Source organism: Schistocerca americana, chromosome 2 (genome assembly GCF_021461395.2).
Source record: "Schistocerca americana isolate TAMUIC-IGC-003095 chromosome 2, iqSchAmer2.1, whole genome shotgun sequence".
NCBI classification, from domain to species: Eukaryota; Metazoa; Arthropoda; class Insecta; order Orthoptera; family Acrididae; genus Schistocerca; species Schistocerca americana.
In genome coordinates this window covers 297,881,103-297,908,950 of record NC_060120.1, presented here as the reverse complement: position 1 = coordinate 297,908,950, position 27,848 = coordinate 297,881,103, and the positions used below count along the sequence as shown (strand labels likewise).

The window sequence follows — 27,848 nt, the reverse complement described above, 5'->3', positions numbered from 1 at the left end:
CTTCAACAATTTTCATACAATGTTTACTTTTTGCTTTATTTCTTTTTTTTCAATGTCTGACAGTACTCATTTGCAGAGCAGGCCCATAGCTTCCTGAATTTTAAAAGAAGCTTAGAAATGTGATGAATTCTTTAATTTTTTACTTTTCATTGAATTTGTATGGGATTTGAGTAACATATTTCTTACGTATGTATACTGCTTCACAGTCTTTTAGTATTTTGCAAACTGAAGTATGCACTCCACTTTATAATTTATGATCCAGATTCAGATTCTTTATTGTCCACTGACTACATGTAGTGGAATGGGCTTAACACTGATGTACAATAAGCAATCACTCTGTTAATTAGACTACTTTTCACACTGAATGTACAAATAAGTTATCTTATGTTAAACTGTCGTATAGAACTGTAATACTAATCCTAAAACTCAGTTTCTACATTACCAGTATCCAAGAATTCTCTTAAACTGTAGACTGGATTGTTTATTAACCCTTTATAAAACTTTTAAAATTATTGAAAGATTTACCTTTTAACAATTTACCACATAAATGTTGCTGTAATACAAATATTAATCTGCCAATACAGTACCTGCTCTTTCTTCTTAAAAAAAATCTACTCTGTATTTTTGTACAATATTTGCTCTGTATATTGTGACTCAGTGATCATTAAATGTAGAAATAATGAAATTAATGCAAATTTAGTATTATATTTTGTTATACATTGATTTGTCCTACATCAGAATGTACTATTTGTGTACTGTAAGATTACCAGGACCAATAAAACGCTACTCTGCTCTACTTTATTTATTGCAGAATGAGGCAATTTTGCCTGTTTCTGTCAACCTATGTCTAGGAATGTCAATATTCATCATATTTCTGGTGTATGACAGTGTATGTTTTCTCTGGTGGCAAATTTTGCTATGTTGTTTTTTGCAAATATCAATGATGCATGGATATAAAGATTTATCACTGTCATTTTTTTGGTCTTAGTGAATAAAGGGTGGCAGTGTTCCTCTGGACCAACCTTACACATTATACTTAGCACCTTTTTTTGAATCAGTAATACATCACTAATGTGATGTGAGTACCCCGTAACAACAGCCCATATCCTAATGTCCAAAGTAAGCTATCCTAAGATATTCATGTGTCACTAGATCAGATAATTCCAGTATGAGATAGGAAACCCTTGACATCTTTCTGATGGCGTGATTAATGTGGGGTTGTCAGTTTAGTTTGGAATCAATATGTATTCTAAGCTGTTTTACAGATTTTACTTCTATGCTTTTAGTTAGTCCCAGCAGCAGGTATTGAGTTTTCTCTGGCTTTCACAGTAGTTTTATATATAAAAACAAAGATGAGGTGACTTTCCGAACGAAAGCGCTGGCAGGTCGATAGACACGTTTGTTTGTGTGTCTATCGACCTGCCAGCGCTTTCGTTCGGTAAGTCACCTCATCTTTGTTTTTATATATAATTTTTCCCACATGGAATGTTTCCTTCTATTATATTGTTTTCACAGTAGTTTATTAGATGTGAACCAGTTTAGTGTTAAGGAGTGTGTTCCAAGATTTCTGGCATAGCCTTATACTATTTGATCAAAAGTATCTGGACACCTGGCTGAAAACAACTTACAAGTTCATGGCGCCCTCCATCGGTAATGCTGGAATTCGTAACAGTGTTGGCTCACCCTTAGTTTTTGAGGACAGCTTTTACTCTTGCAGGCATATGTCCGGTCAGGTAGTGGAAGGTTTCTTGGGGAATGGCAGCCCATTCTTCATGGAGTGTTGCACCATGGACAGTTATCGATGTCAGATGATGAGGCCTGGTACAAAGTCAGTGTTCCAAAATATTCCAAAGGTGTTCTATGGCATTCAGATCAAGACACTGTGCAGGCCAGTCCATTACAGGGATGTTATTGTTTTGTAACCATTCCACCACACACTGTGTGTCATGAACCAATGCTCGATTGTGTTGAGGAATGCGATCACCATCCCCAAATTGCTTTCAATAGTGGGAAGCAAGAAGGTGATTAAAACATCAATGTAGGCCTGTGCTGTGATAGTGCCATGCAAAACAACAAGGGGTGCAAGACCCCTCAATGAAAACCATGACCACACCACAACACCACTGCCTCCGAATTATACTGTTGGCACTACACATGCTGGCAGAAGATATTCACCAGGCATTCACCATACCCACACCCTGCCATCAGATTGCCACATTATGTACTGTGATTTGTCACTCTACACAACATTTTTCCACTGGTCAATCGTGCAATGTTTACACTTCTTACATCAAGTGAGGTGTCGTTTGGCATTTACTGGCATGATGTGTAGCTTATGAGCAGCCGTTCAACCATAAAATCCAAGTTTTCTCACTGCCCACCTAACTGTCATAGTACTTGCAGTGGATCCTGATGCAGTTTGGAATTCCTGTGTAATAGTCTGGATAGATGTCTGCCTATTGCACATTACAACCCTCTTGAACTGCCTGTCACTCAACAGACGAGGTCTGCCTGTCTGCTTTTGTGCTGTACGTGTCCTTCACATTTCCACTTAACTATCATATCAGAAACAGTGGACGTAGGAATGCTTACGTGTGTGGAAATCCCACGTACGGACTTATGACACAAGTGACACCCAATCACCTGATCATGTTCGAAGTCCATGAGTTCTGCAAAGCACCCCATCTGCTCTCTCATGATGTCTAATGACTACTGAGATCACTGATATGGAGTATCTGGCAGTAGGTGGCAGCACAATGCACCTATATGAAAAACGTATGTTTCTGTGAGTGTCTGGATACTTTTGATCTCATAGTGTATCTCAGACTGTGGCAATTAATGTTGTGTCATCTGAATAGCAGATAACTGATTGAAGCCCAATAAAATGTGGCAAATTTAAGATCTGAAAATGCTATATTCTTTTTTCTCTGTGAGGTACTGGATCAATTAAACAAAAGGTTTCATATGCTAGACATATTTTTTGATTTAACTAAGGCATTTGATTGTGTTTATCACAAAATATTGCTCCAGAAGTTGGAATACAGGCAGTTGCTCACAATTGGTTCACCTCTTACTTTATCAACAGACACAAAAGGTCATTATTCACAGTGTTGAGAAATGGCTGTGATGTAAGGTCTGAGTGGGGTACAATCAAATGGGGCTGCCCCAGGGATCAGTGTTGGGGCCACTTCTGTTCCTTATTTGTATAAATGATATGACCTCTAGTATTAAGGGTAATTCTAAAATATTTCCACAGGAACTGGTTAAGGGTTCCATTTGAAATTTATGTCAAATACTGAGGTCTACAATCCCACATCAGTGTTAAAAATTTAATATGTCATATGCTAAGGTCGACAGTTCCTTGATGATGTAAAAGATTTAATCTTCTAAGTCACTGAAGTCAAAAGATAAAGCCACTTATGTCACATATTTTGATACAAACTCGCTCATCAAAACTGATAGATGAGTTATCTATATACATAATTAAGTTTGTGCGGAACCCCCAGAGCACGAGTCCAGTTATTTTATTTACATACTCTCACCTGTATCTTATTCTTTTGCAGTGTAGTTAGCTTCTGTACTACATTTATGATGTTGGGACACCTATGAAACTACTGGCATATCATGTAATTTGTATTTTTCCTCTCAAAAAGAAGGAAAAACAAGAACACTAAGATTTATGTCTTGTTAACAAAGCGGTCATTAGTGACATAAACAAGCTCAGTTTGGGTGGGAAAGGAAATCAGCCATAGTCTTTCAAATCATCAAATCAATGGTCCCAGTGTTAACATTAACTCATTCAAGGAAATCATGGAAAAACTTAATCTGGATGGCCAGATGAGAATTTGAACCACCATCCTTCTTAATACGAGTCCATTGTGTTATCACTGTACCACTGTGCTGGATTACTCAAAACTATCAATTGGCTGACATTATAAATATACCTATTTTGTATAGTTCACCTTAATGTGTCAAGATTTTCAGTTATCATGAAGATCTATCAGGGACAGTCAAAAAATAATGTATATTTGCTCGGTAGTCTGCACAGTTGTTTTACACTCATTCATTCACAGCATATAATCAGATTTAACAAACTGCTGTACCAAAACCAGTCGATATGGGGATGAGCAACACCATTTTGTAGTTCTAGTAACCACGGTGTGAAATGGAATATTTATCTTTTGTAGACAGTACATATGAGACCCAGCAAGACTCACTGTAGTTAATAGTACAGGTTGCATAGAGGCAAATGGAACTTGCAAGTGGTATTTAATGCTTCAAGGTTGCTGAACAGATGCTAACAATGCTAAGAGTAGCCCAGTCTACTCTCCTTCATCACTGATGTACAGAAAGAAAAGTTTTACAACATTCACCTCTTTCCAGAGATAGAGATAATTCTTCATTTATCATGAGGACTTCCAGCTATCATGAACTGATGAATTACCTGCTTGTATGGTGTGTTGAGGAATGATAAAACCTACCATAGTAATATTACTGCTGTTCCAAGATTTATTTCCATGGTTAAATGGGTTCTGTCTTTTACTAATTCAACTGAAACAAGTTTCTCATGTGGAAGTGAAACACACATTAATGCAGCACCTATGGTGCCTTTTTTGTCATTTTAGGTATGGGTAATTGGTGATGCATAGGCATTAAAACATAATAAATATAATAATGTGGTTATAAATGAAGCTAAAATTATTATACATGACATTAAACTAAGATTCAAATATATAACAATTGACAAAGAGACAATTAGGAGAATAGGGAAATACTGAGAATCTGAAGATCGTGTTCAGTACAAAATACCCAGGATTTTTATTACATGTGCTTGATTCAAGAGGTGTTAGTTGGAAACAGTGTAATTAGGAAAGTTAGAGAGCATTGTGCGGATTGTGTGTGTTCAGTTTTTGAAATATTGTGAAATATATATTCATCTTGTAACACACATTTTACAATCATGTAATTGTATTACAAAGGAGATACATCAGTTTTTGTCGTAAGAGGTACATAGTTAATACTCTAATACTATTTTCATAAGCACAATTTTATGTTGAACAAAGTAATATAGGTAAACTGTTCTTCTTGTGATACGTAAGTACCTAGTGACTAAATTTACCTGACATTATTTTATAACCTCAGTATAACATACAGCACTATAATATCAAATAGTCACAGTGTTCAAACGATCTACTCATCATTTAGAAATTCCTCCATTCAGTGGTAGTATTTTTCTAACAGTCGATCATGTAGTTTTCTTCTCAATAAACTTGTCACCATATTCAGTACATCTTTACCCTTGAGTTTACTGTAGATTTTCAGTCCTGTATACTGAGGTGTCTGTTGGTAGGGTTGTAATTGGTGTTTTGTAAGCACAAAATTTTCTTTGTGTCTAGTGTCGTCCATACATTTGAAATGGTTTTTTTCAGTTAGCTATGAATTACTGTGTAAAAAGGTGATAATCCCAAAAATACACAATGCAAAGACAGATAATATTTTTAATTTTGTGAATAGTGGACGACAGAATGTTCTCAGAGGGGCAGCACACATTTTTCTAATGATTATTTTCTCAAGTAACAGGATTAGAGGCATTTGGCTTGAATTTACCCCCAAAAATTAAACTCTGCCTAATCCTGGATTCAAAGTAACTGTTCTACACAACTTTCTTGCAGTTTATGTCTGTTACCCCTGATAACACGTCCATTGCAAAACTAAGGCTACTTATTAAATGTTGCCTAATTTCCAAATAAAACATGTGGATTTGTGTCTGTTTTTACCTAAGCAATATTCTTTCAGAATGAGATTTTCACTCTGCAGCGGAGTGTGCGCTGATATGAAACTTCCTGGCAGATTAAAACTGTGTGCCCGACCGAGACTCGAACTCGGGACCTTTGCCTTTCACGGGAAACATCCCCCAGGCTGTGGCTAAGCCATGTCTCCGCAATATCCTTTCTTTCAGGAGTGCTAGTTCTGCAAGGTTCGCAGGAGAGCTTCTGTAAAGATTGGAAGGTAGGAGACGAGGTACTGGCAGAAGTAAAGCTGTGAGTACCGGCCGTGAGTCGTGCTTCGGTAGCTCAGTTGGTAGAGCACTTGCCCGTGAAAGGCAAAGGTCCCGAGTTCGAGTCTCGGTCGGGCACACAGTTTTAATCTGCCAGGAAGTTTCATATCAGCGCACACTCCGCTGCAGAGTGAAAATCTCATTCTGGAAACATCCCCCAGGCTGTGGCTAAGCCATGTCTCCGCAATATCCTTTCTTTCAGGAGTGCTAGTTCTGCAAGGTTCGCAGGAGAGCTTCTGTAAAGTTTGGAAGGTAGGAGATGAGGTACTGGCAGAAGTAAAGCTGTGAGTACCGGCCGTGAGTCGTGCTTCGGTAGCTCAGTTGGTAGAGCACTTGCCCGTGAAAGGCAAAGGTCCCGAGTTCGAGTCTCGGTCGGGCACACAGTTTTAATCTGCCATGAAGTTTAATATTATTTCATTTTGTTGTTATTTAACACTGACAAATAGGAAGACAAACAATCTTTTATGTTAAAATGTGTGGTTTAAAAATTCTAGATCGAGATCACAAAAATATCTTTATTAATAACTAGTTTCAGGTTACTGATGAGCCACCTTCAGATCAACATAAAGTTATTATTTTGTTCAGTGTGTATAAGTCACCAAGCACTACCAATCATCTTAATCCGCTGAACTGAATCACTCTTATTACACTGAAGGACAAGTTCTCTTACAGCCATAGTACAGCTACTCTTCCCCGTTCCTCTAGCTAATGTTGGGAGTGACATGTCTTGTTTACATCCTCATATGGTCTATGTAACTGTTACTACTGTCAGTTGCCTTGCATTCGCGCACAACACTGATCTATATCTGATAAATGGCCAATGTTAGAAAAGTTTTTATAGCCAATGACAACCTTTCACTTCAGTGTGTACATGGCCCATACTATCCTTCAATTTAATTAGCACAAGTTACCTCATTAAGGTAATGTGTGATCCATAGAACATGGGGTGATGCCCTGTTGTGCAAATGCCATAGTTGTAATCTTTCTGCAAGGGTGACATTCTCCAATAGTATTGGTAATTCTTCGTGCATAAATCTGTGATGCGCAGCACATGTTAATCTCTTTTGTAAAGTGTTTGGCCCTCTGAGTCTATCACTGACAATTCCTGCCCATTCACTGGTAGTGAAGTGGTCCTGACCCCTCACCTCTATGATTGTTCATTAATTTACTTCTCAGCACATGTGCATATTGTCATAATTTACTATAACATGTCCTTTGAATCCTGCCTCATCTGTTAATGTTAACCTACTTTATTTTGTCGTTGATAGTCCTCAGTGCACCGCCTGGGCATAGTGCACATTCAGGTGACGCTCTGGAGATGTTAGTTACTGTCAAACCTGCCAACACAGCTGTTTGGCCTCCTCGTATATCAATCAATGGGTACGATATCGTGTGCCCATATGGGGGAGCAGGAGGAGGAGGAGGAGGAGGAGGAGGAGGAGAAGGAGGATGGGGAGTTTAAAGTTTAATGTCTTATTGACAATGTGGTCATTAGAGACAGAACACAAGCTCAGATAAGGAAAAGATGGGAAAGGAAATTGGCCTTGCTATTTCAAAAGAACCATCCTCGCATTTGCAGGGAGTGATTTAGGGAAATCATGGGAAACCTAAATCAGTTTGGTCAGACATGTTTCAATCAGCATGCTGCCGAATGCGAATCTTGTGTGATAATCACTGTGCGACCTCAGTTAGTGCCCCCCCTCCCCCTCCCCTTCCCCCCTGCAATCCCCAAGTGCGCAGCTGACAACGCAAAAATAATCATTGGTACATAGCTGATGATGTGCAACATATTCACCAGTTTGCAGTGGATCGGTCAAGTCGTCCTGGATGCAGCTGTTTTTATGACAATCAATGTACTTTTTATAGTGGAAGCTCTGTCTAAACATTCCTGGTAGTTGTGCTTTTCGATTTCGCCACTTGTGTTTAAGTGAAACACACGGCTACTGGACGTTTTTTCTTCATGAAAACACAATACATTCACTCCCGACAAACCAGCTAAGGCCATATACGCTCTCCCTCATTACCCATCACACGTGATTCTTTCCACTAGTTCCCGAAGGAATTAGGCTGCAGGTTTCATTCTAATATGACTCGCTGATCTTAGACACCTAGTATCTATTAGTATAACTCCACATGCAGGAGTTTTATTAACTACCACATGAAATATACAAATAATCATAGTTCAATGAAATTATAACTTACCCAAATGCAATATACCAAATGCAGATACGATGCAGCCAGTGAGAAAAGAAAGCAGTATTGCAAAATCCACTCCTTTTCCAGCAAGTGCGTCTTGAGTCATTAGCGACAAGATGGCTGTAGGCCCAATTGTAATGTCTTTACAGCTTCCCAGAAATATATAAACGAAAGCTCCCATGAATCCAGCATATAATCCATACTGTAAAAAGAATTACAAGATTTTAGGTAAACTGTAATGGCCAATGAGGTTAGGAGAAGCTGGTTTATAAACAAAATTAAGAAAATAACGGGAAGCAATGTTAATAAAACAGTCTAATAGAATGGCGTTTTTCTATTTATTGGCCATTTTTACACAGGGCAGCATTCCATTACGAGTTCTATATATTTTCTTCATAACACACATAAACTTGGCTGTGTAACTAGTTTCATTGAAATAAACAGTAAAACAATTAACTTGTATGGCCATACCATCTACAGTTGTTTTCATGCCATCGAGCTTGTAACAGCTGTTTCAGGCTTGCCCTCTACATTCAGTACATTTTGGACCGAAATTTTAGCTGTACACGTTTTAACAATTGCTGAGGTGGCTGTGAGGTACAAGGAACAATCTATTGACAGGATATTAGAACGAGTAGTCCACTCATATCTTTTGTTGGACTGTAGGCAATCATATATTAAAACAATGGTGCGGTGAACGTCGACTGACAAGTTTTGGCTGTAAGGGTGGAGTTGCAGGAAGAACTTAACGGTGACGAGGCAAAACATTATGATAACTAGTTTTATAGCGCGTTGGTGCACCTTTGGATCGCAATACAGCAGCGATTCTGCATTTCATGGACTCTACAAATGCCATGCTAGGTTTCCGGAGGTATGTGGAATCAGATGTCTACGTAAGGTCACTCAGTGCCCATAAATTCCAGACCAGTGGCTTCTGTGCATGTCCGAAGGAACAGGCACCGCGGCAACTACAGCCATTGTGAAATCGGTACATGAAATGTAATTGCAGCTGCGAATATGGACAACCATCAGCTGTATAACGGAATGGCAACAATGAAAATCTGTGCTGGACTGGGATTCGAACCCTGAGAAGCGGGAAATCCAGTCTTGAGTCCTGGTCCGGCACAAATTTCATTGTGATTTCATTTTACAGCTGATGGTTGTCCACATGCACAACTGTGAATACGTTTCATGTAGTAACTGCCATGGTCCTCAGACCACTGTAGAAATATCCCGGCCTCGTGACACGGACTTCTAGAAGGTACTATCGCCGTCGGGGAAGACAGTAAGCAACAGTGCATACATGTGGACAACAATAATGTTTATCTACATCTACTCATACTCCACAGGCCACCTAATGGTGTGTGGCGGAGGGTACTTCTGCTACCACTAACTGATCCACTCGCGAATGGTGTGTGGGAAGAATGATTGTCGGTAAGCCTCTGTATTGGCTCTAATTCCTCAATTTTCTCGTCGTGGTCATTACACAAGATGTATGTGGGAGGAGGTAGTATGTTATCCGCCTCTTTCTGGAAAGTGCTCTCTCGAAATTTGAAAAGTAAACCTCACCATGGTGCAGAACGCCTCTCTTGTAACGTCTGCCACTGGAGTTTGTTGAGCACCGCTGTAAGGGACTCGTGCGGACTAAGCGATCTTGTGACGAAATGCGCCGCTCTTCATTGGATCTTCTCTGCCTGTCCTACCAGTCCTACCTGGTAAGGATCCCAGACTGATGAACATTACTTAAGATTCTGTCGAACAAGCGCCTTGTAAGCCACTTCCTTTGTGGATGGGTCACATTGCCTTAAGATTCTTCCTATGACTCGCAGTATGGCATCTGTTTTTCTTACAATTTGTTCTGTATGGCCATTTCTCACTGCAATCGTAATTGACGTTGTCGTTGGGTCAACGTAAGGACACATAGAGGTTTGCTGTGGCGGAGCCCCATGCTCGACAATTTGCCCTGAATGGAGTGCTCCGTGTGTCCCCCCTGCTGCCTGTTCTGCCACCCATCCTTCTGTACAGAGTGGACAAGCCGCCGACATTCACGTTTTTGTGATGAGGCGTGGACGTTCAACATCTTTTCACCCATTAGCGATTTCGTTGTCCTTCAACTTCACACAGATATATTTACATAGACGATCTTTTGGTTCTAGGCGCTACAGTCTGGAACCGCGCGACCGTTACGGTCGCAGGTTCGAATCCTGCCTCGGGCATGGATGTGTGTGATGTCCTTAGGTTAGTTAGGTTTAAGTAGTTCTAAGTTCTAGGGGACTGATGACCACAGAAGTTAAGTCCCATAGTGCTCAGAGCCATTTGAACCACGATCTTTTGGATAGGGTAGACAGCAATGTGCGGCTGTTTGCTGATGATGCTGTGGTGTACGGGAAGGTGTCGTCGTTGAGTGACTGTAGGAAGATACAAGATGACTTGGACAGGATTTGTGACTGGTGTAAAGAATGGCAGCTAACTCTAAATATAGATAAATGTAAATTAATGCAGATGAATAGGAAAAAGAATCCTGTAATGTTTGAATACTCCATTAGTAGTGTAGCGCTTGACACAGTCACGTCGATTAAATATTTGCGCGTAACATTGCAGAGCGATATGAAGTGGGACAAGCATGTAATGGCAGTTGTGGGGAAGGTGGATAGTCGTCTTCGGTTCATTGGCAGAATTTTGGGAAGATGTGGTTCATCTGTAAAGGAGACCGCTTATAAAACACTAATACGACCTATTCTTGAGTACTGCTCGAGCGTTTGGGACCCCTATCAGGTCGGATTGAGGGAGGACATAGAAGCAATTCAGAGGCGGGCTGCTAAATTTGTTACTGGTAGGTTTGGTCATCACGCGAGTGTTACGGAAATGCTTCAGGAACTCGGGTGGGAGTCTCTAGAGGAAAGGAGGCGCTCTTTTTGTGAATCGCTACTGAGGAAATTTGGAGAACTAGCATTTGAGGCTGACTGCAGTACAATTTTACTGCCGCCAACTTATATTTCGCGGAAAGATCACAAAGATAAGATAAGAGAGATTAGGGCTCGTACAGGGGCACATAGGCAGTAATTTTTCCCTCGTTCTGTTTGGGAGTGGAACAGGGAGAGAAGATGCTAGTTGTGGTACGAGGTACCCTCCGCCACGCACCGTACGGTGGATTGCGGACTATGTATGTAGATGTAGATGCTCACGACTGCAGCACGCAAACAGCAAACCATTTTCGTAATTTCCGAGATGCTCGTTACCAGGGGCTGGACCATATGATGTTGTTCTTTGTAAAAGTCTTATATGTCGGCGTATTTCCTTATTTGGGCCTCGCATCGTCGCTAGCATGATTCCCTATTCTTTTTTCTATTTATTGTTATTTAATCCCCCTCGCCACAAATGGTCGGGGGCTGCGTTGTCAGAAATAGGTATACCACTCTTCAATCAAGGACATATTAAAAATATTCCAAGAATGAGAAAAAAAGCATTAGGACTGTTTTTCTATTTCAAATTAAAAATAAAAGACAGGCAGCTAAGAGAAGAAAATATATACATTTTAAAAGCACTACGCAGGTGAGAAAAAAACGTTGTACCACTGCGTTTTCACTTAAAATCTCTGAATGATCTGCAGTGGATGAGAAGTATTTCGGGAGGAAGGAGTATGTCCCACAGGGCAGAGAAGTGTGGATGGAAAAGGAAGGGTCAGTTATGTGAGACAACTATGGAGATGAAGGTAGGGGTTGGGGTGGGTAACAGGAATACAGAAGATGAGAAAGACAGAAGATGAGGAGGAGTTTGGTTTGTAGTTAGGGTAGTGGTAACAAGAGGAAAGAGAAGGAGATGCATGGAAAGGGAAGAGGAGAGAGGAGCCCTGGTGTGGAGTGGGGTAGTTGGGAAAGAGTTAAAGCTGGTAGGGCCGGCCGGAGAGGCCGTGCGGTTCTAGGCGCTACAGTCTGGAACCGCGAGACCGCTACGGTCGCAGGTTCGAATCCTGCCTCGGGCATGGATGTGTGTGTGATGTCCTTAGGTTAGTTAGGTTTAAGTAGTTCTAAGTTCTAGGGGACTGATGACCTCAGATGTTAAGCCCCATAGTGCTCAGAGCCATTTGAACCATATTTTGAAAGCTGGTAGGAGGGATGAAGATTGGGGTGGAGCCCATTGTCTCAGAGAGGGAGTTGGTTGAAGTTGCGTTGGGATAGGTTATACAGTGTGTGCAAGTGTAGGGACGGTATGATGCGTATGTAAAGGTACGGCAGCATATTAGTGTTGGTGATCAGAGGAGGGACAACGGGGTTATTGGAATCTAGTTTGCGGATAGTAGAAGAGATGTGGAGGTGTTTGATGTGGGTGATGGCTGGTTCAAATGGTTCTGAGCACTATGGGACTCAACTGCTGAGGTCATTAGTCCCCTAGAACTTAGAACTAGTTAAACCTAACTAACCTAAGGACATCACAAACATCCATGCCCGAGGCAGGATTCGAACCTGCGACCGTAGCAGTCTTGCGGTTCCAGACTGCAGCGCCTTTAACCGCACGGCCACTTCGGCCGGCTGATGTGTGTGAGGAGAGGTGGGAATCTGATGAAATGTTGGAGGATTCATGTGGGGGAAGGTAAATGGATGCAGAAAGTGAGACGGAATGTGTAACGTTCAAGGGTTTGGAGGGACTTATAGATTTTTTTTTTTTGTGGGGCGGATATCCGTGCAATATTTGCGTAGCAGAGGATGGGCCGGATCAGGGTATTGTAAGTTTGTAAGTGTGGAGAATATTGGAGAGGTGTACTCCCTAATTCGCCTGTTAGTAGTTTGGTTCCCCATTCATCTCCGCTCCGCTTGTACTGAGTACTCTTCTTGTATCGTAAACTTACAGTAATGCCACCAGGCGTCTCTTCATGGGCATTGATCATAATGTTTTGGCTCTTCAGGTGTAGGATGAATGGGAAAAGAAAGAATATTATGATGTTTTTAAAAGAGGACAAGTCGTATACGTAGATAGGTTTGCTGAAATCAGTCGTAGGAATCACCAAAAGAGGAGGATTGACAAACGTGATCATAAGAGGTCAACTGTAACATTACAGGCTCTAAGCCCTGTCTAAGGTGAAAGCTTGGAATGTGGTTGGCGGTTGCAACGTGTAGTGCTGCAGCGGAGAGAAGAGAGGCCTACTCAGGTATCTGTGAGCAAGAAAAAATGTGTGGCCATCGCGATGAGCGGCGAATTGGCCGCACATTTTCGAAAAACTTTTACCATCATTCAGTGGAATATTTCATTCGGGCATTTATAATTGGACCAGAACATTTACAGTACCCTTGCGCGAGATTCTAATACCTAGGTCGACGTTCCTGCCGCCAGCAATTTACGACTAACAAGGGAATCGCGCCTACTCGTTATAAGCGATTTCGTCCTAATTTATGGTATGTGCAGGGATTGACTGGGAATGAAAGTGCGAAAATTGTAAACTCCAGATGGCCAAGCGTTTAGAAAAGAACAAAAACAAAAAAGCATTTTTGGTGCCGATCGGGGAGACACCAGTCATTTATGTAAGTGTACACCCTAGGCAACCGTTCGTGCCGCGGAATGCATACCGAAAGGTAAACCATAGGTCGTGAGGTCTAGTCCCTATGCGGAATCCTTTTTTATTTTAAATTTTTCCGCAACTTACACTGTAAATAAAGCGAAATAAAACCCAGTATATTGTATTTATTAATATTTTCATAGAAGGCATAAAAGGGAAAGGCAATGGAAGATTTTGGATTACAAATAAACTTCCACCAAGGGATAGCAAGGTCTACACGAGAATTTCGTACATAAAATAACATGCCTGTATTACTTTACCGTTGATTTTTATACGAAAAATGGTTCAAATGGCTCTGAGCACTATGCGACTTAACTTCTGAGGTCATCAGTCGCCTAGAACTTAGAACTAATTAAACCTAACTAACCTAAAGACATCACACACATCTATGCCCGAGGCAGGATTCGAACCTGCGACCGTAGCGGTCGCTCGGCTCCAGACTGTAGCGCCCAGAACCGCACGGCCACTCCGGCCGGCAGATTTTTATACGTGCTGGGGTAATATTCGTAGTAACAACAGAGGAAATAGAAAGTGTCTCGGTATCTTGCATACGTTATAAACGTCGCATTTTTACAATTACACGGTTGTTTTAAACTTTCTGTAGGAAATAAACCTGGTTTACACTCAACGCACAGTTTGGCAGCAAACTGCGCATAACAAATCATTTCGTCAAATACTGACGGGGATAGCTGGTGATGTACACTGTAATGTATTTTGATGCAGTCTTCCCGCTATGAGATTTCTTTCTCTCGATGGGACGATTTTACCTCGATGGGGAACCTACTATTCGCCTGTATACGGCGTGAGCTGCTCGAACGTCAAAATTAAACTAAAGCAATGTAAAGTCCTGTACGACTCAATTACAATCTCTTTTGGGAAGTTTGCGGAGATCTCGTGGTCGCTGTCAGTACAATCCTTTCTTGGAAATCTACTTGCAATCTCAAATTTTCCTTTGCCTTTCTTTCTCATGCCTTTTATGGGAATATTAATAAGTATAATGCACTGAAAATTATTTCGGAATATTTGCAGTATAAGTAACGTAAAATAAGAAAATTAAAAGAAATAAAAAATATTTCTGCATAGCGAATCAACCCCCGACCTTCAAATTACCGTTCTCCACTCTTACCGCTGCGCCAGCCGCTGCTTGGAAAGCACGTTGGCATAAACGGCCCAAGCCTCGCGCGACCCGCGCCAGAAACATTTTATTGAAACTCCGTACCATCTTGAGTTCCCACTTCTGACACTCGTTTATGGCCAAGCCCTGCATACGTCACAAATCTGGACAAAATCGATGATGACGATTAGGCGCTGTCCCCTTGTAAGTTGGAGTGTTGCTTTCACTTCGAAGCTTTGCATTCCCGTGCTTTATTTGATAGTTGTGCCCGGCTGTAGCTGTTTCATCTATGTTGTATTAAGGATTGTGGAAGATAGCTAATGATACTGTGGAACATTATGGGAGGGTTTCGTATAAACAACAGTAGAGTTTGCTACAGAGAATTTCCATCGGAAGAATTTCTTAAATAAGTAAATAGGGAAATAATGACTGTACAACAACACACACGGAAAAGAAGCCACAGCGAACTGTTTAGTCTGTTGCTTGATAGAATAATGATAATAATAATAATTGTTGTAGACGGCGACTTAAATACCCGGCTTTCTAAATTCCATTACTGGGAACACTCTACGTAGTCGATAAATCAGGAAAACAGAACCTCACTTCTCTCAGGCGCCTTCGGCAACAACAGTGACCTCTTTTGCACCTGTTTGTATGACTAAGTAATGATTCGGAATACGAGAGAGCGATGTAGTGGGTCTTAGCACTCTGGTCGTCTGCAGCTGAGCTTTCTGCTGACGTAATGTGACATTAATGATTGATGGCGCGTGGCTCTTCTGTCCGTCTAATTTAAATTCGATGGCGAGAACAGATTAATAATTCCCGGACAGTCCAGGCGAGCATAAAATCGCAGTTTCGGCATATGAATTCAGGGCATTTCGATATTAGGCTGCTGCTTCAGCTTTAGTTAGTTAGATGATTACCAGGAAACCCCCGATTCTTTAAAGAATCAATCTTCCATGCATAAAATGGCTTCAAACGTCTTATTACTTTACAAATAAGTGATGTGTTAAATATTTGACGTTAATCACGTAAGGGAGAAAAAGTTTAGAAATGGTTTGAAATTCTGCTTAAAGTTTGTTGGAAGTATTATGAAATACTTGATGATACTTGCGTTCCATTATAAACAAAAGCACGCTTTTCACGCACTCAATGTTTATGACGTAGTATCTCCTGAACTATGTGTCGTACAATTATGTAATATTGTAGTTACACTGAGTGTCGATTATATGTGGATACTGTCTGTAAAGTGTGTTGCGAATAACGTCGGTAGTAAATAATTGATGAATTAAAACGTCATATCAGACGATGGAGTTTTACTGCACGAACAGAAAAATTCAGTAGCGATACATTTTTTCTTCCATAATTTTGGGCCGTGTGTCAGCGACGAATATTGTAGAAAAGATGTAAAGTCTGTTGGAAGTCGCTAAGTGCTTTTATTCTCAAATGACGGATGAATAAAGCCCGGGTATTTGCTCGTTGTCAGTGACGCTGCCTCAGTACAAGCACACAGTTCCTAACTGTTATACTTGCATTATTGTGCTAAAGTTTTAGCATGTGATTATACCTCTTAATGAGAACCATACTACAGCATTTTAAATTCTTAAATTCGATCAATAATTACACGAAATATTGAAACTAAAATTTTTGTTGCCTCTGGGAGCTGTCAGATAGGCAACCTGCAACAGAAACAGCATCCTGGGTTCCGAGATAGTCGCTTAGTGGTATAAAGACTAGCCGAGTACCCAGCGTTGCCAGGGTATGTATTTATTCCAATCTTCTCCTTCTCCCTCTCTCTGTCCATCTCCTCCTCAATCTGCTCTATGCATCTCCCCCTCCCCCTTTTTTTCCATCTGCTCCTCACTCCTCTGTCCATCTGCTCCTTCCCCCTTTGTCCATCTGCCCATCTGCTCCCTCCCCCTCTGTCCATCTGCTTCCTCCCCCTCTGTCCATCTGCTCCCTCCCCCTGTGTCCATCTGCTCCCTCCCCCTCTGTCCATCTGCTCCTTCCCCCTCTGTCCATCTGCTCCCTCCCCCTGTGTCCATCTGCTCCCTCCCCTTCTGTCCATCTGCTCCCTCTCCCTCTGTCCATCTGCTCCCTCCCCCTCTGTCCATCTGCTCCTTCCCCCTTTGTCCATCTGCCCCTCTGTCCATCCGCTCCCTCCCCCTCTGTCCATCTGCTCCCTCCCCCTCTGTCCATCTGCTCCCTCCCCCTATGTCCATCTGCTCCCTCCCCCTGTGTCCATCTGCTCCCTCCCCCTCTGTCCATCTGCTCCTTCCCCCTCTGTCCATCTGCTCCCTCCCCCTCTGTCCATCTGCTCCTTCCCCCTCTGTCCATCTGCTCCTTCCCCCTCTGTCCATCTGCTCCTTTCCCCTGTGTCCATCTGCTCCCTCCCCCTGTGTCCATCTGCTCCCTCCCCCTCTGTCCATCTGCTCCTTCCCTCTCTGTCCATCTGCTCCTTCCCCCTCTGTCCATCTGCTCCCTCCCTCTGTCCATCTGCTCCCTCCCCCTCTGTCCATCTGCTCCCTCCCCCTCTGATCATCTGCTCCCTCCCCCTCTGTCCATTGCCTCCTAACCTCTTCTCTCTCCACGTTATCACCCCTACTCCAATACAAGGTTTTTGGTTGTTATTTCCACAGCATTTCTTTCCAGATAATGTGTAGTACGAGTACCAAGTTTGGATGAATTCGATCCAGAGGTTTAGGGGGAGCGGTTTATTAGTGGCTTTGCCCTGTACGAAAATATAACTTATATCTAACATATATTTAACATATTTCAAACGTCTTTTTACAAATAATTCTCCTGTATCTCAACGAATTTCCCTCTGCAATTTTGTTATTACGCAGCTCAATATCTATGACATCATATCTCCTGAATTAGATGACGTGTAATGATACTCTAATGTCATTTTGCAGGTACATTCAGCGGCATATACAGATACTGTTGCGGAAAGACTTATCAGTAAAGAAGTAATAAATTTAAACGTCACGCATAACGCGGCAGTTTGTCATGTATCTCAGTGTTTATGTCGTAATATCCTTTGAATTTTGTGTTGCACAATGATATAATTTTGAAAGTACATTCAGTGGTGTGTGAACACTGTCTGCAAAATGTGTCGCGAATACGGTCGGTAGTAAAGAAGTAATAAATTAAAACGTCATTCCTGATGCAGCAGTTTTACTGCGTTAACAATAAGCGATAAACTCTTTTCTCCTTTCACCATTTTGTGGGGGGGGGGGGGGGGGGGCTGTAGGCGGGAAAAATTTTCATAAAGGTTTGAAATTATGTGTGAAGTTTGTTGCTAGACACTTAATGCTGCTTCTTCTCAAAGGGGGAGGAATAAAGTATAGTCATTCACGGGTCGTGGGCTACACTTTCTTTGCACCTCACTCCTACCACTTTGATAGGTAGGTGGATCTTAACCCCCAACTCAGAGATTCTTTGCAGACAGTAGTAAGTGCTACGTGTACCTAGTTTGGTTGAAACCAGTTCACTGGTTTAGGAGTGCACAGATCAGCTGCACCATATAGGCAAATAATATGAAACGAGTCGTATACAGCCTATTTCACAACAATTTTTGTAGATAATTATATGCTGCCTACTTACAGATTACTTTACACAAGAATGAAACACATTTTGATAACAAAAGTAGTTATACTACTTTGATACGAAAGGAAAGAGACTGCTCGCCTTACTGAGGAACTATTTGTCATGGCGTATTAACGTAAACATTTCTCGGCCGTGAAATGTGCTTTTGCGCTGTGATAAGTTTCGTCACAATAGATCTATTATACTTCGTGACAGTTGATGAGCAATTTACTGGAAATATTTTCTTGCGCTCTGACGGATAAGTCTTGATCGAGCCTGATACAAGAGAAATGAGTGTGACGCTGCAAATTAGACAACTTATGAAAGAACGTTCAGTTTGTATTTGTTCCTTCCATTGTCCAAGACTTATGTTCATCGTTGACACAGAGTACAGGTTCCCGTCAGATCTACATCTACATTTATACTCCGCAAGCCACTCAACGGTGTGTGGCGGAGAGCACTTTACGTGCCACTGTCATTACCTCCCTTTCCTGTTCCAGTCGCGTATGGTTCGCGGGAAGAACGACTGTCTGAAAGCCTCCGTGCGCGCTCTAATCTCTCTAATTTTACATTCGTGATCTCCTAGGGAGGTATAAGTAGGGGGAAGCAATATATTCGATACCACATCCAGAAACGCACCCTCTCGAAACCTGACGAGCAAGCTACACAGCGATGCAGAGCGCCTCTCTTGCAGAGTCTGCCACTTGAGTTTGTTAGACATCTCCGTAACGCTATCCCGGTTACCAAATAACCCCGTGACGAAACGCGCCGCTCTTCTTTGGATCTTCTCTATCTCCTCCGTCAACCCGATCTGGTACGGATTCCACACTGATGAGCAATACTCAAGTATAGGTCGAACGAGTGTTTTGTAAGCCACCTCCTTTGTTGATGGACTACATTTTCTAAGCACTCTCCCAACGAATCTCAACCTGGTACCCGCCTTACCAACAATTAATTTTATATGATCGTTCCACTTCAAATCGTTCCGCACGCATACTCCCAGATATTTTACAGAAGTAACTGCTACCAGTGTTTGTTCCGCTATCATATAATCATACAATAAAGGATCCTTCTTTTTATGTATTCGCAATACATTACATTTGTCTATGTTAAGGGTCAGTTGCCACTCCATGCACCAAGTGCCTATCCGCTGCAGATCATCCTGCATTTCGCTACAATTTTCTAATGCTGCAACTTCTCTGTATACTACAGCATCATCCGCGAAAAGCCGCATGGAACTTCCGACACTAACTACTAGGTCATTTATATATATTGTGAAAAGCAATGGTCCCATAACACTCCCCTGTGGCACGCCAGAGGTTACTTTAACGTCTGTAGACGTCTCTACATTGATAACAACATGCTGTGTTCTGTTTGTTAAAAACTCTTCAATCCAGCCACACAGCTGGTCTGATATTCCGTAGGCTCTTACTTTGTTTATCAGGCGACAGTGCGGAACTGTATCGAACGCCTTCCGGAAGTCAAGAAAAATAGCATCTACCTGGGAGCCTGTATCTAATATTTTCTGGGCCTCATGAACAAAGAAAGCGAGTTGGGTCTCACACTATCGCTGTTTCCGGAATCCATGTTGATTCCTACATAGTAGATTCTGGGTTTCCAAAAACGACATGATACGTGACCAAAAAACATGTTCTAAAATTCTACAACAGATCGACGTCAGAGATATAGGTCTATAGTTTTGCGTATCTGCTCGACGACCCTTCTTGAAGACTGGGACTACCTGTGCTCTTTTCATTTGGAACCTTCCGTTCCTCTAGAGACTTGCGGTACACGGCTGTTAGAAGGGGGGCAAGTTCTTTCGCGTACTCTGTGTAGAATCGAATTGGTATCCCGTCAGGTCCAGTGGACTTTCCTCTGTTGAGTGATTCCAGTTGCTTTTCTATTCCTTGGACACTTATTTCGATGTCAGCCATTTTTTCGTTTGTGCGAGGATTTAGAGAAGGAACTGCAGTGCGGTCTTCCTCTGTGAAACAGCTTTGGAAAAAGGTGTTTAGTATTTCAGCTTTACGCGTGTCATCCTCTATTTCAATGCCATCATCATCCCGGAGTTAAGCGCTGACGGGCTGGGCTAGCGCTCGGATGGGTGACCATCCGGTCTGCCGAGTGCTGTTGGCAAGCGGGGTGTACTCAGCCCTTGTGAGGTAAACCGAGGAGCTACTTGATTGAGAAGAAGCGGTCTCGTAAACTGACGTAAGGCCGGGAGAGTGGTGTGCTGACCACATGCCCCTCCATATCCATATCCAGTGACGCCTGTGGGCTGAGGATGACATGGCGGCCGGGCGGTACCATCGGGCCTTCCAAGGCCTGTTCGGACGGAGTTTAGTTTAGTTTAGAGTTTATATAGAGACTCTGCAGTTTTTGTCTTCTGATGGGGTGGGAGAACGTGTCTGCCCTTGACTGCTCGTCCACTAACAATGATTTTATAGATTTTTTGTATATAAAACGACTCATAGCGTAAGAACACTCTTCGAAATCGAAAAACAGACCTGTATTAAGAAGCCATTGAAATAGTTCCTCACTAATGCGAACAACTTCTTCCTTTTGTGACGTCGTAATATATGGTTTAAATTAATAAATAAAATTTTAATCGTTACGGAGTAGAAAATTACGTTTGCTTAATATCCGGCATTTTAATATTAGTGGGTGAGTGATGAAAATTTTTGAAGCAACATAGGTCCACTCCAATGAAGAGTACTGAGATTCAATTTTCTCTTTAAGGTAGAAATGAATTTATTAACATTATTACTTTTTCGGAAGCGCAGTTGATTATTTGTAACAGGTATATTGAAAGAAAAAATATTTCAAAGTAGAACATTATATGCCTTATCCCTAAGCAGTCGTCTAGAACACTACCATTTGTGAACATCATAAATTATTCTTATTATACCTTATCGCCCGTCGTTATTCATTGTTATTTTGATGTAGTGCCGCTGTTTTTGTGGATAGCCTTTGAATAGTGGACCCCTGAAATAAGTTACATAAGCTTGCTGTTAAAGTAGATATTGACCAATGGAACCAAACATTTTCAGACATTTGGCGAGACCATGGGGATTAGAGCAAGACTGCCTAATCACGCCGATACGTAATTCTTTACATTACTAGGCACATAACTGACAATCTTTTCACTTTACGTTTCATTATATGAGGTCGAGCATGTGATGCATATACACTCCTGGAAATGGAAATAAGAACACATTGACACCGGTGTGTCAGACCCACCATACTTGCTCCGGACACTGCGAGAGGGCTGTACAAGCAATGATCACACGCACGGCACAGCGGACACACCAGGAACCGCGGTGTTGGCCGTCGAATGGCGCTAGCTGCGCAGCATTTGTGCACCGCCGCCGTCAGTGTCAGCCAGTTTGCCGTGGCATACGGAGCTCCATCGCAGTCTTTAACACTGGTAGCATGCCGCGACAGCGTGGACGTGAACCATATGTGCAGTTGACGGACTTTGAGCGAGGGCGTATAGTGGGCATGCGGGAGGCCGGGTGGACGTACCGCCGAATTGCTCAACACGTGGGGCGTGAGGTCTCCACAGTACATCGATGTTGTCGCCAGTGGTCGGCGGAAGGTGCACGTGCCCGTCGACCTGGGACCGGACCGCAGCGACGCACGGATGCACGCCAAGACCGTAGGATCCTACGCAGTGCCGTAGGGGACCGCACCGCCACTTCCCAGCAAATTAGGGACACTGTTGCTCCTGGGGTATCGGCGAGGACCATTCGCAACCGTCTCCATGAAGCTGGGCTACGGTCCCGCACACCGTTAGGCCGTCTTCCGCTTACGCCCCAACATCGTGCAGCCCGCCTCCAGTGGTGTCGCGACAGGCGTGAATGGAGGGACGAATGGAGACGTGTCGTCTTCAGCGATGAGAGTCGCTTCTGCCTTGGTGCCAATGATGGTCGTATGCGTGTTTGGCGCCGTGCAGGTGAGCGCCACAATCAGGACTGCATACGACCGAGGCACACAGGGCCAACACCCGGCATCATGGTGTGGGGAGCGATCTCCTACACTGGCCGTACACCACTGGTGATCGTCGAGGGGACACTGAATAGTGCACGGTACATCCAAACCGTCATCGAACCCATCGTTCTACCATTCCTAGACCGGCAAGGGAACTTGCTGTTCCAACAGGACAATGCACGTCCGCATGTATCCCGTGCCACTCAACGTGCTCTAGAAGGTGTAAGTCAACTACCCTGGCCAGCAAGATCTCCGGATCTATCCCCCAATTGAGCATGCTTGGGACTGGATGAAGCGTCGTCTCACGCGGTCTGCACGTCCAGCACGAACGCTGGTCCAACTGAGGCGCCAGGTGGAAATGGCATGGCAAGCCGTTCCACAGGACTACATCCAGCATCTCTACGATCGTCTCCATGGGAGAATAGCAGCCTGCATTGCTGCGAAAGGTGGATATACACTGTACTAGTGCCGACATTGTGCATGCTCTGTTGCCTGTGTCTATGTGCCTGTGGTTCTGTCAGTGTGATCATGTGATGTATCTGACCCCAGGAATGTGTCAATAAAGTCTCCCCTTCCTGGGACAATGAATTCACGGTGTTCTTATTTCAATTTCCAGGAGTGTATGTGGGTATCTCTCGGAAGGAGGCGGGAGAACGGCAGAGGATAGTAAGGAGTGGTTCACTTCGTTTTAAAAATAAATAAATAAATAAAGCAACGGATAGCTATTTGTCATTGTACAGTATAGTCTTACCAGCTCGCAGGTGACTACAATGGAATCCATGGAATCCTGTGTTTGAATCATAAAAGAATAAATCAGCAGTCGACCCTAAACTCAGGAAATATTTCTCATAGGAAAATGATGTGCATATTCAATGAATGGCACTTGTACAAGGAAGAAGACGTTTTCTGGTGAAGTATCTCTCAGTTGTTTCTTTTACCGTCAGTAACTGAGACAAAATCCCGAACTGGAAAGCGAGGAGAAACTGAAGTGCTATCAAACTCTCATTGGTAACGTCCTTAACATCAAACTAGCAGATTTCTTGCGACTGAAATCGAAAATTCTCGCTTATTTTGATACAGAGCTGTCCACTTATCGCCATTAAAACTGTTAACACAATGGAGGTCGCCTACAACAAACTCACTCGGCACAAAGTGCACCAAATGCCTGGATGTGCAAATGGCTAATATTTCAGCGCTACTGCACAAAGTAGTATTATGTCACTTGCATTCTGTTCACGAGGAAAGATTAAGCAGCAGTTTTATCATTCAGAAATCACGTTTGAGTGTTGTTTTCTTGTGAGAAGATCGTGCTATGTCTCGTACAAGAAGCTGAAACGTCTACCAGGACAGTTTTCTGAGCGAACATCGTCTTCCCTCTCGGCAACTAGTCGTGTGACGAGGTTGCAGTATCGCACAGCCACATCGCACACCTCGAGTCACAAAATGGGCTTGTTTTGTGACGGTACTCTCACATATTACTAAGAAATATTGTTTCATTTTATGTGACTATCTCGCCATTACTTTGTGTGTACTATACTTGAGTGCTTGGGAGAAAAGCTTTTGAGTTTTTTCCGCTAGGACATTGCGCTGCGATGTGGTCTCAAAATCCTGTTGTAGACAGAAGGCAGACAGTGGATCTCATTAGGATAGGCATGTCTTCCTAGGGAGACAGGCAGTTTTCATGCATATGAGACTGTGGCCTGCTGTGGGCAGAGGGTGCCATGTCATCCTGTCGTATATTCGTGGATGGAGTTTCTGCCTTTTCTGCATGGATATCAAAGGCCGAGATGCTACAGTACTGACCAACTGGTGTGAGAACGATGGTTGTTTTTGCTCCTAAATATTAGTTACCCATTTTAACTGAACCACCCCACCACCATGCTTGGTGCAAAGGGCCCGATCAATAGAGGAAACACTGTTCCAAAATGACACTAATCATGTTAAAGTGTATTTTGTACGTCAAGATTGGGAAGTTTTTGCTGCAGTTCCTTTTTTTTCGTGAAATAAGCGATATTCTCGTCTGTCACATTGGCAACAGCACTGAGTCGTCTCTTCCACGTAGAGTTTGTTGAAACTAGAGTCGAAGGTAGTGAATTTAGATTCTGGGCATTCGTCTCTGGGTCGTCGTTGAGAGGGGGTCATCTTTGGCATCCGTTTGTGATGACTGATGCGCGCTAGCTGATTTGGAAAAATTTAAGTGTCGCATCTTGTGGTACCTACATTCTAAGCAGCTCATTACCTGCTTACTTTTCCACGCAGCTTGTGCTGCTTAATTTGGTTATAATTTGTGGCAAATTTTTGTACTGTCAACTTTGATTTCGTGCTCTACGCAGAGCCGCAGTTCTTGATGAGCTTCCTCGGTACAGTCTCCCTCCCCACCGTCTTAGAGCGTTTTGTGTTTTGATTTAAGTGTTAGAGAAAAATCATCTCTGTTCATTTTACTATGGTTCACGTCAATCATTAGAGAAAATAAGTCACTGTTAACCTCAGTCCTGACTTAGATTTCAAGATCCTTAGCTGGCCTATGACTTTCCAGCGTATATTGTCCTTATTCGTCTACTAATTGTATGTCAGATAAATTAATATTAAAAAAAAAAACGAGAAAATTATTTGAAATTGTTTTCAGTGAAATTCGTATGATATATTTTGATTCATAATCAATTGCAAGCGCAAGGTTTTGGAAAAGTGAGCCGTTATCCATGATTTTCCGCGAAATTATTGCCAACGCTCGAAGTCTTCAGCAACGTTAACGATGTTTCTTTCCCGAGTGAGGTTCATACCAAGCTGCCTTGACGGGATGCTGGTGGTGTTCGGAATACGTGAATGTTTACACGACCGATATCACCCAAAGAAATGCACCAAGTCTTCCTGAAGAACAAACATATGAATAAAATATAAGATTTAGTATAAGAACTGAGAAGAGAATGAAAAATCAACATCCAGACACACACACATCATATCATAAATATATCACTTATTGGAAATCCATTTAGAATTTTACAGTTAATATAACGCCTTGTGTTCCCTGATTTGATAACACACATTCATGTAGTAACCTTCTACGGACAAGGGTTGATAAAAAAGTAAATAAAATAAAATGAAGAAAACAATAACCTGGTTTCGAACTCGGGGCGCAAAATTAGGAACCCACTATGCTAATCACTTTTTTTTTATTTATTCATTTAATTTTAATGTCCCAAAAGAAAAATCATATATAAAAAAGAAGGGAAATAAATATAGGGCCGAAGTGACATCCTCGTCACTTCACTGGGAGTAAATCCTATCCCTCGAAACAACGTAAACCTGGGACTCCCCACCGCTTCGGGGGGTTATGAAACATGCTGCCTAGAAAGTTCGCAAAATGCGTTTTATATTTAGAGTGGCGTCTGATGATTTCGTGTTCCTCTAGTAGATAATGCCAATAGTCCATGACCGATATCAAGGTCCGCGAGAGCACGTAGTGTGATGCGTGTCCTCCAATCCATCGGATTGCCGATGTTTTATGTGAGGGGAAAAGACAGGGTCAGGGAAAAATAAAGCGTCCGTCGTGATCGTGGATTCGTCGGTGCGTCGGAGGAGGGCCATGATGCGTCGCGTCAGCCGCCAAACATCCTTTGCCTCACCGCACTGCAGAGAATGTTCGTCGGTGTCCTGCATGCCACATATAAGGCAGAGCGGGGAATCTACCATGCGAATGTCGTACAATCGTTGGCGGTTGACTGTCTTGCGGTTGATTAGTGTATACCATGACGATCGCGCTGCTGTGGTGAGGAGAGGTGTGTGGACCGCTCGCCAAATCTGTCGCCAGTTTCGTGTTGGGCATTTAAGTTCGACAACATTGCTGCCATGATGACGCCGCAAGTATCGATATATCTCACGGGTAGTGGGGATTCTGGTAGAAGGTATCTGTAACTGAACATAACTAAAATCAACAAAAAATCGCGCGACGTGAGAAAACGAGGGCGAGATGGTGCCTACTGCTACCGGTGGTTCAAAGGACGTGGGAAGAAGCACATCCAGGATGGCCGACGTGATGGCGTGTTGCCGCTGGTTTCAAGTTCGTAGCGTCGCTCGCAGGTATAGAGCTAGAGCCTTGTTCCGCACATCCGTGAAGTTAAGTCCTCCAGAATGGTATGGGAGAGTTAAAGTCTCGTATTTGATCTTAAACAACATTCCTTGGCTGACATAGTATCCAAAGGCCGCCATTAATCTGTCAGCGAGACCATGTGGAATTGGCAGTACCTGTGCCAAGTGCGCCAGTCGCGAGGCCAGGTGAACATTAGTGTAGTCCACCCTTTGGAGCAGGTCGTGCGTTCGGAGTGAATTGTTGCGTATGTGCAGTCGGACGTTCTGGAGGAGACGTCGACAGCTCGCCGCCGCTGATTGCCGTAGCGATCGGGTGAACAAGACACCTAAGCATCGCAAGATGTCCACCGTCGTAAACAGACTTCGCAGAGCGTCCAGCCCTCGACCGATGTGCATGATCTTGGTTTTATTCATGTTGACCCTGCTTCCCGCAGCTACCCCGTACGTAGTAAGAAGGGTAACCACCTGACTTACTTCGTTCTCCGACCGGACGAGTATCATCAAGTCGTCGGCATATGCACGACACGTGAAGGAGCTCGCACGGAGTCGGACGCCTGTTAGAGTCCGTCTAAGAGTCTGCATCAATGGTTCGAGCGCTATTGTAAACAGTATCATCGACAAGGGACATCCTTGCCTAACTGAGCTGCGAACAGGAATCGTTCCTACCTCCCTGCCATTGACTCTCACCGTCGAAGAAGCGCCGCGAAGGAGGCGCATGAGGACGGTAATAAAATCCTGTGGTATCGCCATGCGTCGCATGGTCGAGTCAAGGAAATCATGGTTGATCCTGTCAAAGGCACGATCAAAATCCACCCATACGAACGCCGCTCGCATGCGACAAGCTTCCGTCAGGGAAATTACGTCACGGTATTCGCCGAGGACAGAATGTATGTTGCTCCGAACCCCTAGACAAGCCTGGTCTGGTGGTATCGTTTTGGATATTACAATCTTGAGCCTTGCCGCCAACATTCGCGCAAAGATCTTATAGTCAGTATTGAGCATCGTAAGCGGTCTAAATTGATGGGCGCTGTCACTCGCTGTCGATTTCGGTATTGGTATAAGCAGTCCCGCCATGAACTGCGACGGAACATCCGTGTCAGGGCTCAATAACTCTTTATACATCAATAGCAACTGGGACATCATTAAATCCGCAAATGCGCGGTAAAATTCGAGTGTCAACCCATCTGGCCCAGGGGATTTATGCACCGCACCCTTCGCGAGTGCGCCCCGGATGTCATCTTCCGTTAGGGGTGCCAATAGCACCT

At 43.0% G+C, this 27,848-nt stretch overlaps 1 protein-coding gene and 2 non-coding genes across 3 annotated transcripts in view; 2 read left to right on the top strand and 1 right to left on the bottom strand.

Annotated features, from left to right (window-relative positions):
- The window catches only part of LOC124596015 (sodium-independent sulfate anion transporter-like), a 157,544-nt gene that overhangs the window by 46,847 nt on the left and 82,849 nt on the right, over positions 1 to 27,848 (bottom strand). The window contains exon 3 of the mRNA XM_047134969.1: positions 8,261 to 8,456. Coding sequence (XP_046990925.1) covers positions 8,261 to 8,456 — 196 coding nt within the window. The remainder of the gene's footprint in view (positions 1 to 8,260; positions 8,457 to 27,848) is intronic.
- On the top strand, positions 6,063 to 6,137 carry Trnas-uga. The gene has a single exon. It is a non-coding gene; the product is annotated as a tRNA-Ser (tRNA).
- Positions 6,364 to 6,438, top strand: Trnas-uga. The gene has a single exon. It is a non-coding gene; the product is annotated as a tRNA-Ser (tRNA).